Source organism: Chrysoperla carnea, chromosome 3, assembly GCF_905475395.1.
Source record: "Chrysoperla carnea chromosome 3, inChrCarn1.1, whole genome shotgun sequence".
Lineage (NCBI taxonomy): Eukaryota > Metazoa > Arthropoda > Insecta > Neuroptera > Chrysopidae > Chrysoperla > Chrysoperla carnea.
In genome coordinates this window covers 5,176,062-5,197,388 of record NC_058339.1, presented here as the reverse complement: position 1 = coordinate 5,197,388, position 21,327 = coordinate 5,176,062, and the positions used below count along the sequence as shown (strand labels likewise).

At 28.3% G+C, this 21,327-nt stretch overlaps 1 protein-coding gene across 1 annotated transcript in view; it reads left to right on the top strand.

Annotated features, from left to right (window-relative positions):
* Window positions 1-5,082: 5,082 nt before the first annotated feature.
* Window positions 5,083-21,327, top strand: part of LOC123296902 (BMP-binding endothelial regulator protein) — a 110,441-nt gene continuing 94,196 nt past the window's right edge. The window contains exons 1-2 of the mRNA XM_044878601.1: window positions 5,083-5,195; window positions 19,494-19,607. Coding sequence (XP_044734536.1) covers window positions 19,541-19,607 — 67 coding nt within the window. The 5' untranslated portion in view covers window positions 5,083-5,195; window positions 19,494-19,540. The remainder of the gene's footprint in view (window positions 5,196-19,493; window positions 19,608-21,327) is intronic.

Below are 21,327 nucleotides of genomic sequence, written 5' to 3'. Positions count from 1 at the left end.
ACAAAAGTTTGGCATAGGTTCTCATACAATAAGCAAATTAGCCCATTTCCGCCTGTATGTCTATCCATCTATCTGCCTGCCTGTCAATAAAATAACATCAAAACTAAAAGAAATATCATGCTGAAAAAGAAACGAGAAACAGAGACATCATCAATGTCTTACCATAGAAATTTGATCTGGGGTGAGCGAGAAAAATCAAACCGAACACGAATATATAACGCAAAACAAACGTCAATGTATGCGGCAAACCGGACAGACATACGTACCCCAACTCGGAAGACAGGTGGATCCTCAGACGTCGTTTAGATTGATGGACGTAGTAACTATACACAACCGCTACTTAGAGAACTTCTTAAAAGAACGTAAAGCTGCCTTTTCGACTCTGGGGAGCAAATTTTATGACTACAATCTTTCATCTTGACTTTGTCAATTAAACTTAATATTTTTTTCTCAGTAATGAAATATTCTTTCTCTTTTTGCACGTCTTCCCGAAATAAATATTCCGTTTACGCAACAGTTGATGCGAGTGCTGGTGTTTTAAATACATAGAAAATTTTTAATGGTTTCATTTCCCTCAGTCGGAGTGTTTTTGTTATTTATTCTAAGGTATATCAGATCCATGGAAGTTAAAGACTGCTAATCTAGTTAGTAGGTACCTGTACACATTTATATAATTTTAATATACATAAAATGACAAAATAACCTTTTAGTGTTTAGTTTTAGTATTTTACAATGATTTGCTCTGTTCTCATGAATCGTTTTACTTTACTAAAGAGTGAATTATGTTGTTATGTTCTTATATTGTTCATTTTTTATATAATTATGTAAAAAAGAAAATGGACAATGAACTTCAAACCACCTTTGTGTGAAAAATTGCTACACCACTCTGAAAAGAGGCAAATGCTTTATACTTTTCATGATAAGGAACTGGAAGTACTCTTATCATAAGCTACTTCTCATCATTACATGCTAGAGCAGGTTAAGTGGACTTTCATCATTTAACTTCATAACGAGATAACTTCTCTAAATTGAATACAACTCTTTCTGAGTTAATTATTGAAAAACCCTGAATAGAAACTTTTTTTTTTGAGAATCTTTCACAAAACCAGTGCAGCAACAAAAAATTATTTGCTGGGTGTATTGACTTGCAGTTATTTACATTGGCTTTGCAAGGCTATATGGTTCAAAGCGGAAAGCGCCATTGGAGCGAATGGAATTTAAATCGTAAAGTAAATCAGATAGAATAATGTAACTTTTAAAAGATTTTAAGGATAATCAAAATGCTAAAATAATCCGAAATTTAAGATATTTTTATTAACTTTAACTTTTAAGTTTTCATGTATCTCTTAACCTCAGTGTCCGATATTAGAGGGTTTTCCGATTAGAGGGAAATTGTACAATTTTTATAATAATATCGTGTTTGCAATAAAATGTGTGAGTGAATAAATGACATAATCATACAAATTCCCATGACGTGTGTGTTTTTATAGTAAATTATATTTAGTCGTTATATTAACAACGTTATTACCATTTGATTTAACGATATATACCTATTTACATTATTATGAATTTGAATGTGCGTTCAAGTAGTTTTAGTACAAAGTTATATAGATATACTATATCTCTATATACTATATTTCCCTTCGAAAAAATTGTTTGCACATTGTATTGACTTGCGGTTTTTATACCATGTATATATGAAATATACATAGTATATTAAGTTTCGTCCCAAGTTTGTAACGCTTAAAAATATTGATGCTACGAACAAAATTTTGGTATAGGTGTTCATAGAATCACCTAATTAATCCATTTCCGGTTGTCCGTCCGTCCGTCCGTCCGTCCGTCCGTCCGTCTGTGGTCACGATAACTCAAAAACGAAAAAAAATATCGATCTGAAATTTTTACAGCGTACTCAGGACGTTAAAAGTCAGGTCAAGTTCGTAAATGAGCATCATAGGTCAATTGGGTCTTGGGTCCGTAGGACCCATCTTGTAAACCGTTAGAGATAGAACAAAAGTTTAAATGTAAAAAATGTTGCTTATAAAAAAATAAAAAACTTTTGTTTGAAACATTTTTTTGTAAACATCACTGTTTACCCACGAGGGCGTTAATTAGGTGCAAATTTTATAGTATGTATTAATATAAGAATATCAAAGTGAATATCTTTTGGTATTTACGTGACGTCAAAAAAACAAACGATTGCGCATCAACACTTGCGCATTATATGAGAATATCAGTTAAATATGTCAGATATGTATGTATGTGAAATGTGACAGAGTTATCAACACTGCCTATACATGGTATTTCAACAATTAACTCAGTCAATTGTTTGTTTTCACTTGTTTATATTGACTTCAGAAAATTATCCAAAAAAAAGTCTATATGGTTTAAAGCGGAGCTTTTTAGTTTTAACCCATGTGCTATTAAAAACCCACGCGACTCCAACAACCTTCTTATACGTCATTTAAAGTTCAAACTTTATGAAAAATTTCATTTTGAGATTCTTCCAGACCCCTTAGTTAAAATGTGATAAAATAACAGGCTAAAACGCTACGGTACTTTGTTAAGGAAAGTTTGAAGAAAGGCATAATAATCAATCTTATATTTTATTGAGGAAAATTGTTTTAAAGTTTTACGATCAATTTAATGATCGTAAGCCACACAGAGAATCGATTTGAAATTTATATAGATGGCATATAAAATATTCATCAATTGACGCTCGATTTTCAGCTTTTTTGGCTTTGGTATCAAAACGCCTTAAGGGAATGTTTTGTTTTGAAAGATGGAGATGCATGTAATTGTGTATAGGAAACGTATTTTTCCCAACACCCTAAATGATGTATTCATTTATAAATTATGTGCTTAAAGAAATTGAAGTGAATAATTAATTAAATGAAAATCATTTTAAAATTGACGTATGCGTGATAGTTAGCGAGTCTCTATGGAAACTAGCCCATGTTTCTTTGTCGTTTTGGTTTATATTTATTAACAACCACCATAAAAACTATGAATATAAAATTGGTTTATCATAAAATGGCGTGCAAATATTATTCTTTTGCGTTGTCAACTTTAATAAAAATTGACTGAGTGAAAACAAACAATTGACTGAGATAATTGTTGAGTTATCCTGTGTAGATAGTGTTAAATGTAAGTGCTTGCATAATTTTTTGGAAAATCAAGAGTTTAAAACACCAACAAGATTATGGCGAGCTTTCGACCGCCATTAATTTGGTTTTCGCAAATTTCGCTAATTTTCGAAAGTATTTTCTATAATTTTTTGTCAAGAAAGTTTCACGAGACCACTAGTTGAAGCTACCTGCAAATTTTCAACTACTTTACACACCCACATTTTTTATAAGAAACATTTTTTACAGTTAAACTTGAATTCTATCTCTAACAGCTTAAGAGATGGGCCTTACGGTCGCAAGACCCAATTGACCTACGTTGATCATTTATAAACTCAAACTCCCTTTGTACGTTCCAATCACGCTTTACAAATTTCAGCTTGATATCTCTATTTGTTTTTGAGTTATCGTATCAACATACAGACGATGGTCAATCGAAAATGGACTCTTGGTGGTTTTATAATCACCTATATACAAATTTTTAATCGTAGCATCAATATTTTTAAGCGTTACAAATTTGGTACTGAACTTTGTTTACCTTGATATATATTACATATATACAGGGTATAACAAGCGTACGTTCGTAGGATCACTCGTGTTCGTTCGTAATATAGTACACCATAGTGAGCTTTGTTATCGGTGGCGTGCCCAAAGTATTGAGTCGCGTGCAATTGGTTCACCATCCCTGAAGTATACCTCACCTTTTGAAACAAATATGATTCAATATGTCAAGTTGACAGTTATGGAACGTTGCTAAAGCGTAGTGTAAGTTGCCAAATGCTGTACTTCAAACTTTAGTCACATAATGTGTCAGCAACTTTACATATAAGTTAGTTAGTTACTCTCACAATCAGTTAATTATTTTGCGTCCAGTATTGCTAGTATAGTAAGTAGTAGTAGTAGTTACTCATTCTACTCAACGTACTTAATACATCTTTAGAGCGCTGCGACTACATAACATAACTAAGTATTAAGTATTAAGTACGATGAGAGAGATTATTACGCCGTGCCGCGTACGTACACACACTCACACAGTTTAACAGTACTCTCTCTTCATCATCAAAGACAAGGAGTACATTTTTATTATATTTTTATACCATGCATATATGTAATATGCAAGGTATACTAAGTTTAGTCCCAAGTTTGTAACGCTTAAAAATATTTATGCTACCAACAAAATTTTGGTATAGGTGTTCATAAAATCACCTAATTAGTCCATTTCCGGTTGTCCGTCCGTCCGTCTGTGGGTACGATAACTCAAAAACGAAAGAAGATATCAAGCTGATTTTTACAGCGTACTCAGGACGTAAAAAGTGAGGTCGAGATCGTAAATGAGCAACATAGGTCAACTGGGTCCGTAGGACCCTTCTTGTAAACCGTTAGAGATAGAACAAAAGTTTAAAAGTACAAAATGTTCCTTAAATGTTCAAAAAATAAACAACTTTTGTTTGAAACATTTTTTCGTAAACATCACTGTAATAGTATGTATTATATAAATTGTATATGTATGTGCAATGTGATAAGAGTAATCAACACTATTTATGCATGGTATTTCAACAATTAAATCAGTCAATTGTTGGTTTTCACTTGTTTTGTATGATTTGAATGTATGTATTTTATAATATATATTGCTGATATTACTTTTCCACTAACTAGTAGCGAACATAAGTTGCACCGAGCAGAGCAGTTTGAGTTTAATATTATATTTATATAAGTGTTGTTTTTAGTATCATCTCAACTGCGAAACAGTGTATACAGTACTTCTGTTGTGTGTTCTTTCTCTGTCACTCTATGTCACTACTGGTTTGAGTACTTTTCAATAATTTTCTCAAAAAGAAAACTACAAAAATCGCTCCAGCGCTCTAAATAAAAAAAAGAAACTAATCGTGTTTTTTTTTGTTTGTTTTAAAAGTGTCCTTCGTTTGTTATGTTTTTATTTCATGTGTCGTGTTGTTGTATTTGTTGTGATTACAGTGTTTTGTTTTGGTTTTTTAATTGTTAAATAAAACTATTGGATTGATTTTGGTCATCAAACTAACCGCATCAAAACCCGTTCATCATTAAAATTAGGTTTGTTGTATATTTTTTTATTAAGAAAGTTTTTTTTCCCTCATTCAAGTGAAAGTTGATGTTATTATGTTTATTTTTATAAATAAATTATTTGTAATAATTTGAGCAATTATTTCTCCTATTTATTTGATATTTTAATAATTCTTGTAGTATATTCACATGTACTTTATTTATATATATATACAATTGACACTTTTAATTGCGGTTATTAAAATGATATTTAATATTTTATTTATTTTTGTTATTAATATAAATATTATGTATTTTTATTTTTAGTTAATTATTATAATTTTTCATTAATTTTAATTTATGGCAAAAAAAAATTATTATTTGAATGAACACTAGTTTAATTATTTTATGAAATCGAAAACAGGAATTTTTTTGGTCGTATTTTGTAAAATTTTTCTTTCTAAATTATTATAATACAAACTTTTTGGCGCTCTATTTGAAATGGTTCTCTCATAAAGTTTAATTTTAATAATTTCAACCATTTTGTGTGTTTTGAAGGAAAATTACTTAGCCGGCGGCCTTTTCTGAAAAGTATTTATATAATTTATGTTTAGTTTTCGTTCGAAAAACTACGAAAATAAAAAAAACTGCATATGTATTTAATAATTCTTCATGTAAACGCTGCGTTTTGTGAATCTTTTATTAAATTTTCAGATTATCATCTTATTCTTTTAATTTTAGGAAAAGATTTTACTTTTTCTATTGTTTTTATAATTGTTTTTATAATTTCTTATTTCAAGTTAAATTTCACAAATTTTACGCTAAAAAAAGCGTCGGAAAAAATAAAATAATATGTATTAAATCAAATTTTCTTTCTATGAATTTATCTGATTTATCTAATCTATAAATTTTATTTCCCCGCTATTTTCAGCAAAACTATAAAATACTTGAAAAACAAATATTTAGCGCGTCAAGTAATCAAATTTTCACCCTCTCAAGTCAGGGAATAAATATGAAACAAATTTTAAAAAACATTTAGAAAATTTATGTTGATATCGGGAGTCGAGAGAGAGTCGACATGGTTTTGGAAGTCTCTCGATCAAATTTGAGTTGACAACACTCTAGATTTTGATGATCGAGCATCAATTCATCAGATTAATTGAGTGATGATTGTTCTACACTCATTCAAAACTTCTAAAAAGAAAACTTTATCTACAGTGCAAAACTTCTTAAAAGAAAAAAATTTTAATTTTCATTAATTATAGGTGGAAAGAAATGAATTCTTTGAAATCTTTTATTTGTCCAAGCTAATGAAATTTAAGGGCAAAACTTTTTCATTCGCTTCAATTTTGAACAAATAAAAATAAAATGACTGGAAAAATACACTTCGACATAGGAATATGGTGGAAGCGCCTGGAAGAATATGTTAAGATTGAAAACTAAAAATAGTACTAAAAAAAAAAAAAATTAAAACTAACTATCTACGAACTAAAGTAGCATGAACTGCCTATAAACTAAATTTTAAATTAAAAGTTAATTTTCCCTCTGAGTCACATATATCACTAAAAATAAAAAATTTCAGTTGCTCTGAATGAGGAGTACAGAAATGGGTTCTATCTTTTAACAAAGTTGAACACTTGAAGCTAAATTATAAGAATACTACTAATAAATATGATTCAGAGAAAAAAAATTATATTTTCTAATTTTTGTTAGAAGCTGTTTCATTCAAGTTTCCCTTTGAGACTATTATGATAAATGAGTGCTGGCCTTTAAATAGTCTGCTTTACCAAAATAATTTTTTGTCATATATGTGACTCAGAGGAAAAATTAACTTTTTGTTTTAAGTTAATTTAAAATTTAGTTCATTGGTAATCCGTCCATGCCATAATAAATATACATGGTGTTTTCTTTAACATGGCATATACTAGAAACTCTCAAAATAAGTTTTCTGCTACAGTTTAAGCAAAAACGGACTAAAAAGTCTTACCCAAAAATGTATTTTCGTATGCCTTCTGAATCTAGACACTCTTTGAAATAAATTTTCCAATAAAAGTAGTTTGTTTGTCTACAAAGACTATTTTTGTTCAAATTGAATGAAGAAACACGCAAAAAGAGCTATATGTATAGTTTCTTATACGGTCTTATAGGATATTTTTGGTATCACTTACTGTCAAAACTATTCGGTCTACATAAAAATGTTTCAAACAAAGAGTGTTTGCGCTTTTATAAAGACCAACTTTCGAACTTAAACAGTTCGTCTAATGTTTGCTAGTTATGAATTCAAGATTAAAAAATTATTATGGATTCCAAAGTTTGAGAAAACATTTTTTTACACTTATTTGACATTTTCATGAACTTTAAAAAAGGAATTTAACATTAACGAAAGATTTAAAAAAAAGAAAAGATAAAATAAATAAATTTAAAATTTAAATTTGAATGAATAATTAACAAATAAAATATTATTTTATTTCATTTTTTCACCTCTATATACTAATTATGGCATACTATGTGTGTTTGTTTATGTGTGTTGATCCGCAATAAAGCACCTTTTTTTTTAAATGATGAATACATACTTGAAACTTCAATGAAATGAGCATGATAAGGTTATTGTTAAGTTATCGGTCTTAAAAAACGGAAGAAGGCATTTGTCGGACACTGTGCTAATTCAATTCGTTCATGTTTTCCCATGGGAGACTCAGGGCCGCCACAAACAACTTCCACCGTACACGGTTCTGTGCCATTTGCTTCGTTTCACTTTAGCTCTTGCCTTCTTCCTCGATTTCCTCGTTTTTATTGCGGTTTTAGTAAAATTTTAAATTTAAGAGAAAGCAGGTTATTAAGCGGCTACCATCTACGATCTCAGACTACCGGTTTTTCTGTCTGGATACTCTCTCGTAGCGTTTAAGTTCTCTAAGAGATCTTGACTCTTTTGTCTATCCTTCACCGTTGAAGCATTTGCTTTCTTCTGCTGTCAGAACCATTGGCAAGTTTTCTCCTGTAACCCTAGGTCGGGGGCCCTAACTGGATGATACCATCCAAAGCCAGATGAACCCTTGTGTTTTAGCGAAGGCTTTCCACCAGCGGACACTATGCCCACCTGATAACATTAAAATCATCAAGCATAAAATATTTTGGATTTCAAAATCGTGTATTTTAAAAGAAACTTTAGATATTAATAATACAGGACCCAAGATAGGAACTTCAAAACCATTTTAAAGATATAAAAATATACTCTCAAATGCTATTTTTGAGTACAATTAGTTAGAATCAATAAATTACTTATAAAATTTAAAATAATTGTAATTTTTTCGATTTTATAAATATTGAAATTTGAATAAAGACTTAACATTTACGATTAATTAAGATACTGCAAGTTAAAAGTACTGCAGTTTTGGCACCATATTAAAGTATTTTTACTATCCAAAACAGTTTTTTTTTCCCATTCTGGTAAACTTTTTCATGGAATCACCCATATTTAGTTATTTTATTACATAATTATTCTGCATACAGAGGTTGCATGATGACTCTCATTAATATTTTATTTTGGTAGTGTTGAAAGAATTTAAAGTTGGTATATTATTAAATGATTCTTACATGAAATTTTGAACACCTGTAGTAACATAGTAATTAGTAAATTATTACTTTTAACTTTTGCCGAAAAAAAAAAATTATTATCACATTTTTATGAATATTATATGTTATTTGCATTCATTATTTGTGTGAAAACCTTTTTTTTATATTTATTCTTAATTAAAAATTATTTTTTTATTTACTTACCTTATAAATGCACTCAGTGTATTTACAGGTATGATATTTTAAGTAAATATGTATGTACACTGGCATTCATAAAAACTGACCGCATGTATACGTAACGTAAGATAAGTAAAAAAGTCTCAAAATAAGACAAGCCTTCGCCAGTTACGATTATAAGAGACGTATCTCCTGTTCAAAAAGATGACACTTTAATATGAATTAGTATACTACATATATGTCGCATTTTTACCCGACTGCGTGCCTCAAAGGTGTGGTAATGGGTTTATCAGTTTATATATGTATGTGCGATTCTTTCTGACACATGAGAACAAAACGCGTGGGCCGGTCTTGGTGATTCTAGCGTCAATCGATTTGTTTTAATCTTTCGAGTGTTACTGAAGATATGGCAGTAATAGAAATTCAATATGGCTACTACCAAACGCCATATTGAAAAAAGAAAAAAATGAAAATCGCTAGGCCATGTAAATTAGCCTGGCGAAACTACTAAGTTGTTTTAAATATTTTAAATAAACTTAAATTTCCTAATAATAATTAATTGATTTTTGTCGAAGTAACTTAACAAACACTATACTAATACCGTACACATTTTTTTTGTCGAAAATTCCAAAATTATCAAAAGTTAAAAATACTGATTGACTCTTTCTAAAAACTCCTTTTTATGGCAAGTAAATCGTTTTAAGTGTAATTAAATATTAAATTCGTAGAAAAAAAATTAGGTAAACTACCTTGTCAAGTAGGGCATAAGTATCTTTTCTGATATATTTTGTAAAAAGGCGTTTTAATAATCTTGTCTATTTTTAATCCCTTTTAATTACTTTTAATAGAATGACTTTACCCTTTTTACTTTTCATAAAATTGATAATTGATATTGTAAAAGGTAGAATTGTTTAAAACATTTATTTATTTATATTTTGTATGAATTTATTTATGTAAGAGTATTACGAATCCTAAAAACTATTATACTTGAGGAATAAAACCAGCTAGTTGAATCTAATAGCTAACGAGTTAGTGGCTAGTATAAAATACGATACACGATGAGAAATATACAGCAACAACTCGACCCCAAGTCATCCCACAATGAGAAATATACAGCAACAACATAATATCACAAAAAATCAATAAATTTTGTTAACATCTCGATTTTTTGAACTAAAAAAATTCCTCAAATGGGGTGATTCCATGAAAAAGTGTATACTATGAATGGAAAAAAGAATTACTATGATCATAAAAAGTATGGTAAATTTTAGCCTGTTACATAGCCTCAATTTTGTGAAAAACGAGTTTTTCTGAATCATTGGATTTTTACTGTAGATATATATTGTCCTAAAACCGCGTAGAAAAGGTCGTGTAGAACGTTCCGGAACATCCTATTCTATGTTTTTTACAGCGAAGGAAACCTATTTTAAAAAAAGTTTACCTTCTCCCAAAATTTTCCGAACTGAATATCAAAATCCCGTAGATTTATACCTCTAAAATATTGCCAATTTTTTCCAAGACTGTCACAAAAAATTTATTTTAATTTGTTGGCTATTCATTCGGAGTTTTCTTCGTTCGTTCTTCATATATATAAGCTCTTGCTACGGTGTTTAATTAATTGCTACTAAATACTATTGGAATGATTTGACATTAATGTATAACACGTGTTTGAATCACGTCAAGGGAATAAAGCAAGTATTTACGACGTGTACTAGTGCTTTCAAAAGTGATAGGTATATTTTAAAAAAAATTTAAAGTTGATTAATGCCAACTAATTTCGTTTCTCGAGAAAAAGCCACAAATAATTAAAAATTATCCATAACTTTTATTTGGAATATTTCTTCTAAAAAAAATCAACTCGTTTCGGTGAAAATTGTGTGTGTAGTTTTAAAAAAATGTGTACGACTTTTGATCGCGATAGTATTTTATAATAAATAGTAAATGTATGCTATATTATAAGAAGCCAGGTCAGTGCTCTTTACGATAGTCAGATATAATGAGTTATACATCACAATAACTTAATACTGATTAATATACAATATGTTTATTGAACAATAAACCAGCTTACGTATTGGAAAAACTGCCAAAAATATCTCAAGAGAAATGTTATTTTAATATAAGGTAGTGGAACCAATGATAGCTCAATTCCAATGGCTAGTAGTTTCCGTAACCTGTGGCCAAAAATAACAAACAAATTGGACATTATATGGTGGCAGTACCTTATTTCATACGGTATCGTTTTTAAGATAAGTACAATAGGCCCGCAATATTTTTGATACCAAACTCAGTAATTTTTGAGTGCTTATTTTTGAATATTTCAATTTTATAACATAACGTAGGAAATAATAGCAGGTACAGAAACAAAATTAATCTCTTTTATCATTAAGCTCAAATATTATTTGCATTTTGTAACAATTGTGAAGTGACCTAATAAAATAATCAGGTCATAGAAATGATGGTACCTACACAGACCTAGACATTTGAAATACCTATTTAGTTTTACCTGAATGGACAATTTTAAATCTGTGCAAACCTGTGTAACCGAGCAAAAATCTAACTAAAATCGAATAAATTGTTTTATTATTATTCCATATCTACGGAAGCCTGAATGGCTCACAATCAATTTATGAGAAAGTGGCGCTACACTAGCTTATTTTTTAAATGTGTACTACCCACAAGTATAAAACCAACTTTTAAAAAAGTCACTAGTCCACTTTCAACAAGTGTTCTTGTGACTTGTGGCATTATGGAAACGAACCTTTTTGAAGATGTCAGTCGGTGATGATTATCCTTTAATTAGACACTACAGAAACTGTCTGATATTATTTATAATTATATGTCCGGATTTAATAATAATATAATGTTTATAATTTGCCTTATTTAGTTAGTCCAAAGTTTTCTAACCTTTTCTACCACATTTCTAATTTCTAACCTTTAAAAGTATTATTAAATGTTTATTATGACGTTATAATTAGAAATCTGCACATGACAAAATATCGACATCTTCAAAAAGATTCGTATCCATAATACCACAAGTCGCAAGTGCACTTGTTGAAAGTGAACTAGTAGTGGCTTTTTAAAAGTTGGTTTTATACTTGTGGATAGTACACATTTAAAAAATAAGTTAATGTAGCGCCACTTCCTCAGAAATTGATTGTGAGCCATTCAGGCTTCCGTACATATCGACTCAATTATTTGGTTGATTTGATACTAAGCTATTCATGTTATTAAATATAAGTATGTTCAAAGTACGCTTAATGTATTGATGTTTAAAAAAATTTTTAAATCAACACTATCTAAGAGCGTGTTATAGTTAGTTGACTCTTAAATATTTTTGAAATTCTCAAAGTAGTTTTGTTGTTTTTATATAAAATAAACAATAATAATAATAAAATATACAGAGTGTGTACTCTTTGAACAATTTTTAATCGAAAGTATCTTTTAAACACTGAAAAAAAAAATTAAAATAATGACAACCTCATCCCGAAGTTGGCCGTTTCATATTGAAATAAAGTAAAAAAACTTTCAAACAATTTTCTAATGATTAGAACAATTACAGCTAAATATTTGTATTTACAATTGAATGGATATGAATTTAAAATGTAAATTCATTGATACAAAATCACTGAAGTTAAATAAACAAAATCATTACTTACTATGAAAGAAATTGATTTTAGTTTAAAGTCATGCATTTTATTGACGGAAAATATAATTGTACTTATTTGGAATATATAATCGTATAAATAAAGCGAATCGATGACTTAAAAAGAAAATTTCTTTGCGTTTGCTTTAAATAAATGATTTGTTTACTATAATCACATATCTATCATGTCTAGTCTATATGTGATTGGGTCAACTACATGAAGATTGTTGATACTAACTTACAGAAAGTTTGAAATAAACTTATTGATTATTTTTGTAATTTTCCCAAGTTCTAACAGAATCTACCCTCAAATTTTGTAAAGTCCCAAATAAGTTGTGCTTGTGCTTGTGATGTATGTTGTGTGTTTTCAACAGGTTTCATTAAGTTAGTAAAATAATCTTTTAATCTGCTTCTCTTTTTAAAGTTTGATAAATTAAATTGTTGTTTAAAATAATTTATTTATATTTAAACAAAAAAAAAAATTGAAATAAATAAATTTGATAAAATAAATATATAAGTAATTTTTATAATACTAATTATTTTTTTTAAATGTGTAATTTTATATTAATTATTGAAAATTAGGTTGAAAAATAATACATATTTTAATATTTTTATTTAACACTTTTTGTTTGTAAAATTTTATATATTAATAAACATTTTTAATTATTATTTTTCTGCTTAAGTCAAAGTGGAATATGATTAATTACAACTGAAAATAACACGCAAATCAATCTTGTTTAATTAATTTGTTATCTTTTATCACTGTTTCTTCCTTTAAACTTTTTTTTTAAACACATACTTCAATAGTATGGACGGTTTTACATTTCATCTTGTTTGACATGAACTGGTTTTGTAAATCGTTTCGATAATTGGGTGATTCCGAATGTGACTGACACTACATTTGATCCTAATACTAATGGTTTTAGTTTGAGTATAGTTTCATAGTTAATTCTACATTTATCTTTCTGTAGTAAAACGTGACTGACACTACCGCCACTTTCAATTGCAAAATAGGATCTAAAAGAGACTTCAAAACCTTTTTATACCATGTATATGAAATATATCAAGGTATACTCAAATTAGTCCTAAGTTAATAACGCTTAAAAATATTGATACTGCGAACAAAATTTTGGTATAGGTGTTCATAAAATCACCTAATTAGTTCATTTAAGAATCCTCCAATTAATACAGAACACAAAAAAAGATCTAGATATTTTATTTTTTATTGATGCAATGTGATATTATTAAATCTAAATAATTAATAATGATTTGTCATCTTGATAATTAAATAAATTGTCAATCAATTAATTAGTTGAGAATAAAAACTTCAATCCGTTTCATAAATATTTTGTAATCAAATTTCTTGTCCATGTCTTATTTTAAGTATCTGAACTGATACGCATCTTAAATCACCGTTTTATATATAGACAATGTAATAATCTGATACTTTTATCTGAAAAGTGATCCGATAATATTTCGATATGTCGATATACGAATTCTTTATGTTCAAAGTTGTAATAAATCGGTATATAAGGTAGATTTTGAGATATGGACTAAAATCGATCCAAATATTGCGATATCTCAGGAACTCTGCATCCAATCATTAAATTACCCCTTAAAAAAATTGCAAAAAATTAGAAAAAATTTTGTTATCTCCAATTTCGATAAAACTCAGTATATAAGGTAATTTTGACCCAAAAAGTTCAAAAATCGGGTGCTTTTGTTGATTGGTCGAATAGTTTTGGAGATACGGGCTGAAATCGGTCAAAATATAGCGATATCTCAGAAACTATACCCACCCGTTTCGCTGGGCAATTGCAATTTTAATTATAAAGACTATTTCGTTATAAACTTCACTTGTTTTGCCATCACTTATTTCTGACTCTTTATTAGAACTTAGAAGAGTAATGATGTATATTCTATATATGTATGTATTGATCTATATATAGGTAATAATAAAATCAATAAAATACAAATACAGGTACATTAATAAAATAGACAAGGATACAACTATTTTTAAAATCAGATAACAGTAATTCTATCTTTATTTAACCCTTATAGAATTATCTTAAGTACATAAATGAATTTATATTTCATATAACAATTTACGCCCCTTAAAATAAAAATCACCAATTAGAATTTAAGTTTGGTTTTATTATATGACTGGTCTTTTATATCTATCCCCACCATTATTTCTTAAGCCACAGTTTTAGTTTTTCAAAATTTTTTTCCCAAAAAAGAATTATGTTAAAACAACTTCAGTTGACAGTGACCATCGTGTATATGAATATACAGTGCGTTCAATGGAAATTAAGTCGATTTCATTTAAGAAATAAGACGAAAATTTTAAAATTTGTATTTGTGAATATTTAATAAACTGTTTGTGAAGTGCTCTTGTTTGAACCATTAGCCAGAAAACTTTTGTGGAATTTTTTAGAGGTATTGTTTTGGAAAATTCATTTGATTATCAATATGCTTAAATTCATCGTTAAAAGTTAATATGAGACCCAAACTTAGAATATTTTGTTTCCCAATCCTGAGAAATTCATTGCAATCTTACAATTAAGTTTGATGAAAAATGTATTTCTGATTTTCCATTTTCCCGACGCCAAATTTCTAGCTCAGGTAATTTATGAATGACCCAATAGTGAAGCTCTAAATCATACTGCCGAGAAGCAAAAAATTTGGTCATGTAGAAGAATATAATAACGATAGTGTTCCCAATCTTCCCGTTCATACAGAACTGTGTTCATTTTCTCGGGGATTATCCGAGAGATCCGGGGATTATAATGAAATCGTAACTTGCCATTCGATAGGTTTTTTTATTGTCTATACCACTTTTTTTTGGTTTAAACTCGGAGATTAATAAATATTGAATTTGATTTTATCAGAATTATAAATAATTTGTTGTTTGATAATTAAAGGATTCATGAATATTAAGACGTCGTTGTACATAACATGATTACAACATAATTATGATTAATTAATTCATTTCAAAATAAGAATGAATTATTTCAAATAGTTCTATTTTAATCTTTACTTTTTATGTTTATTTTATAAATAAACTTATATATTTGTTATTAATAAAAATATTGAATTTAGAAGAAAAAAAAATTAATAACTTTTATGTATCTATAAATGTGAGCTACATGTATTTATTATTTATTTTTAAGGATTGTTTTATCTGCTCTTTGATAGTTACTTTCGTAGATATTTCAAAAAGGAAACTTATTTTAAATCATTCAATTTCAAATTTATATGAAAACAAATGCACGTGGATACTCATTATATCCGTTGTTTGCTTTCTAGTTAGTAAACTTTGTTCTCATATATTACCTCATAGAACCCTTCACCTAGAAAAGTTTACGGCGCAGATACGAGAGTTTATGCGAGATTTTTTAGGCAACTTTTAGAACGCCAAAATGAAGCTATATATGAGAATTCAGCTTTATCCCATTTCGAAGTTAATCTCTAATTAGACTGGGCTAAGATAGGAAAATTTATTATACGAATTTATAAGTAAATCTTGTAGGAAATGTAGCGCCAAATAATGTAAAACTTTTTGAAGCTAAGAGATAGCTTCTCCTAACAACAGCTCAGAATTAATTACACATATCATTGTAATCGTTGGTTAAACAAACCTCTTGACTAGGTTAAAACAAACCCAATGAATAAAAACATATAATATGAATGTATGTAGCATGAATTGGTTGGTATTTAGCACAAATATTGTATACATGGTATTTTAACTACATTTATCAATGATCTTTATATATATGATACGGTTAAAATCATAAATCGTTACAGATCCCCTAGAATCGTATCCTTTATACAAGCAATTTTTCTGAAACTCCCTCTTCATATACGCTATTCAACATAAAAAATTAAAACAAATCTATCCCACGGGAACCATACATTTTACCGATATAGTGACATTCCAGACTATAAACTATCTCTGTGGCAAATTTCATCCAAATCCGTTGAGCTGTTCTGGCATGATTGAGTAACAAACATCCATCGATCCAAATTTTCACGATTATAATATGTACATATCAGACTATCTTGCTACCCGACCGTTTAGCTGGGTTTAAAAGTAAAGTTTGGTAAAGACCACCGCGTTGAATTTTTTTTCTGTGTTTTCTGTAGAGATTTTGTAAAAAAACATAATCAATTATTGATATTAACCGTAACATATACATTTGTAATGCATACATAATATTGTAAATTGTATTTATAATGAATGCTTATTAATAAAAACTAAATAAAATACAAAACTAAAGCCATGTTCGATTAGTTACCTCTATTGAATATAATCAACAGTCATAGCTTAGTTAAAGTATATTTGTATTATTATTGTACTTAAATATTCTCTAAAATTACGCAATTATTTTTTATTATTACGAAATTTTTATTACTACTAATTAATTTTAAAGAAATATTAATATTATATTCTTTATATGCAAACGTCATATCATTTTAGAAGCCTTAAATTCAATTTATTTATGTTGGAAAAATTATATTATCGAATTAAATAATTTTATATATCGTTTCACATTAACAGTTTTCAGTTAGAAATTACTTTGAGAATGATAGTTTGAATTTGAATTTCTTATTATGGTTTAAGTCGGAGTTAAAAAAAGCAAAACCGCGTACAATAAGGTTTTATTAAGAATTTTATCTTGCCAGTAAAGTTTTATCTTGTTTTATCATGAATCTCAGAGGTCGGAGTTTGAAAAAAGCTAAATATTTTCCTATAACGAAAATTAAATCAAGTTGCATTCGCTTTTCCATAAAATACATTTGAAGTGATGAAATGAATGGCATTTGTGGGTTATTTCTTCTATAAGTGATTTTCCCTAAATTTGTACGCACCAATATTTTAAAAACTCTGTTATACATCGATAAATTTTATTATTAATTTTCGTCTAATTTTCTCAAGTTCTAACAGAATACATTATCAAAAGTTGAAACGCAAGTCTTCGTAAGTTGAAATACTTTCATACACGCATTTTTTTTGTTTTTTGGGAATGTTCTTAAGCGTTCAATAAAAATCTCATATAAGAAAAAGTCAGTGTTTCATAAAACTTCATTAAACTCAAATAACTAATTTTAAGACCAATATTTTTTTAAGATAATGAAATTAGTGATTTGTTGATAAAATAATTTAATGATTATAAAATGAATTAAAATATAAATTTGTTTTTAAAATAATATGCAAATAAGATTTTTTTTATTTTTTGTAGGTACACATAATTTCAATGTTGTATTTACGATAGTATCATACTTGTGTAGTAGTTATAGTAGTATTATTGTAGTAGACAACATTATACGGCCTCGAACGGCCTCCAAAATCATTAAATTACATACCTTTTAAATCTTACACACTACATAATGTATTTACGTGAAACTGTTATATGCTTGCTATACATTTCATATACATAATACAGTGTGTCAATTTAATTAATCGCTCCGTGCATGAGTGCTATTTTATGGAGCTTCCATAGTAACGCAACGACACACTACTTTTTTTTATAAGGAAATGGAGCTATTGATTTTGTACTGATGATGGCGTTTTGAAAAAATTTCTTCAAATGTTCACTGATCTTTGATGTGTCTATATCCTTTCTACCGGTCGCAATTTAAGGTCGATTTGAATTAAATTTGGTATCAAGCAAGATTTTGGTATTTGAAAGGTTAATTTCGTTAATGAGAAGAATCGATCTATAAGCAAGAGATGGGAATGTACGCAAAGTAGAAAATTTTTAATTTAAAAAAAATACTTTTGTATTTTTGATTAGTTTTAAGCAAAAAAGTACTATTGTGATTTTTTCTCCTGACGTTTAGTTTTCGAAATAATAATTACTGAATATTAAAAATTGCATTATTCGATATTAAGAAAAATATGTTATTTTTCTAATCTCTGAGGGAATCTCGGAAAAGGCTCCAACGATTTTCATGAAAATTAACTTTTCGTGGGTTTTTCTGGCAAAAAATCAATCTAGCTAGGTTTCATTTTTAGAAAATTTCATTTTATCCGCGCTTTTAGCAAAAACTGAAACAAACTGCAAAATACGACTCTTCCTGACATCTATTGGTCTTTATCGTAGTTATCGAACTGAAGTACATTAGCGGGACATTCAAATTGCTCGGTCATCCAGGTACTGATGCTTTTAATTGATAGATGAGGTTAGAATTTGAGAATTCTCTTGTATTGATTCCATAATAACAAGTTGTACATTGACACCATGGTGTATTTTGACTCATATATTGTAATAAGTGCGTGCCAAATGAAACCTGTTGTAACCCAGAGTCAGCCGCATTACCTTATTATAATATTCTCACTGAGAGCTGAGAGCTGAGAAAGATGATATTCTCTGCACTCTACAATACAGTGTTTTATAATAATTTTTAAATTCAAAAATTAAATATTATTTTTATAACTTTATGTAGGTATTAAAAACCTAACTATGACAATATACCTTTAAGCTACATTACAGTCAATTTCTCTGTGTTCTTGTACCTATAAGTATTTATTTATATTTTACTTACTATCTTACTTAGGTCAAAATACGTTTTTTTTATATCCATACATAGGTATGATTTATGTAATATTTAGGCACTGTTTTTGGTGTACACTGTAAAGTTTAAATACTAATCCGATGTAAAATTTAATTTTCTACAAATAGTTTGATAAAAAATTTCTTATAAGTTTGCTTCGTTTACGAGACATTTGGTAAAAAACAAAAGAGGTTTTTTCTCACCACTATATTCAATTTCCAAACCCCTCATTTAATAGAACTCTGCGGTTTTTTCTTCTAAAATAACCCATTGATTGATTCCTGCAATAAAAACCCGTTAATTAACGTAAATTAAGTATTGAGGATATGAATTATGGAATGCAAAAAAAATTTGTATAATTTCTAGATTTTTAATTTGTTTTTTTCTTTATCTTGCAGGACTTACGACGGTGTTACGGCAACCAATTGTTGACCGTGTTGCCATAATGCTGCTCTACGTAATTTTAATTATCAGCAGTGTCAGCATTATGCCACACGCAGGAAGTGTTATCAGTAAGTGATTTTTTTTATAAATTATGACTAATTTTAAGTCTTTCAGTATATGGTATTTCTTAGTAGAAAAATTTTGTAGAAGAAATTTTTTTTAAATACCTGTACGTATTTCAAGAAATGCAGAATAAATAATTAAAAATATCCAATATTAATATTTTTTATAAATTTATTTTTATTGTTTATGTTATTAAATTCTAAGGAATTTCATATTTATTCATTTCAATTTTAAAATAGAATCAATCGATCAAAAACAATAAAATTGGGAAGGGTAAACATTGAATTAAATTTTATGTCATATTTTATACGAAGGGGTGTGTTATAAGCTCGTTAATAATATAGCTAGCGTGATTACTTTCGATTAAATGCAATATTGCCATATTATTTAAGTTGCGTTTCCTCTGAAAGCTTATGATTTTTGAAAAAATGTTAGTTTGTTTTATATGAGGATCAACTTTGTAATTCAAAATTATTTTTGATAAATTAAATTGATGGCAATTATTTTTCATTCACACATAAGTAGGTAGTTATTAGTCACAAAAATTATTAGTCACGTAGACATGAGCGAGTCAGCGAGCATTCACTGTGAGTTGTGACTGTATTAGTGATGATCAACGATCAGATAGATCATTGAGTAAATCTGTACTATACCATTGTATTAGAGAGGCGATTATCTACACACATTGCACGTATGAGTAATAAAAAAAAATGAAATAACTTGACGAAAGATTTCTTTAAATTATTCGCAATGTGAGGTCTTATTAATAAAATGTTTGTCGACAAAATATCTTTCATTCTTATATACACCAAAATTTTAATGAATTTCTAATTTCATTTTTTAAACTTTTTTTGGACACATAAAATAACGAAGAAAAATGGTCAATGTCATTGCAGATATTTTTTTTTTAGAATAATGTAGATCTAGCCAAATTTGTTCATTGGCCTCTAATAAAAGTTTTGACTGGTTCGGAGTACCAAATTCTTGTAGTATATGGAGAGCATTGGATACTTACGTTTTGTAGAAACTCATTCAGTTTTAGAAAAATTGGTCAAGAAAAAGATGGCAGGGTAAGCATAAATATTTCCAAAAGCTTATTTTCTTGACAACTACTCTCGATTCTCTGTGGGCTCTTCTTATTGGTAATAATGAGTTATTGTTCATAAAAATTGGCCCTTATATACGCTAAAATTTGTAAAAATATCGAAAGAATATCATATGGTACTACAAAGACGTAACCAAAGTTGCCTACTTAATAAAAAATGAAAAAAAAAAATATTGAAAATCATTACACAACATACAGTAATATTTTGGTATTTCTCTATCAAATTTTCCTGATTTCTAAGCGATAAATTGTCTATTTTTAGCCATTAGCTAGCACGATAAGCTTTAAAATGACGAATAAATAATAGAATTTGCCGTGGATACTTTTACGCAGGATTACACACATTATACAGACACGAGAATTGAAACTGGTATCAAGAAGAAAGATAATTTAATTACGAAAATAATGGTATAAAATGCAAAAAACCATTAAATTCATTAAAATTCTTTGAACAGTTTTCGATAGAAAAACTATGATATGAGCGTTTATGAATCAATAAAATTTTGAAAAAAATGTCTCATCTGGTTATAAAATGGATTAAGATCGATCTTATACCGTTTTTTTAACACTAATAAACTTGAAACACAGCAAGAAAATATCAATATTAGATGAAGTCTTTA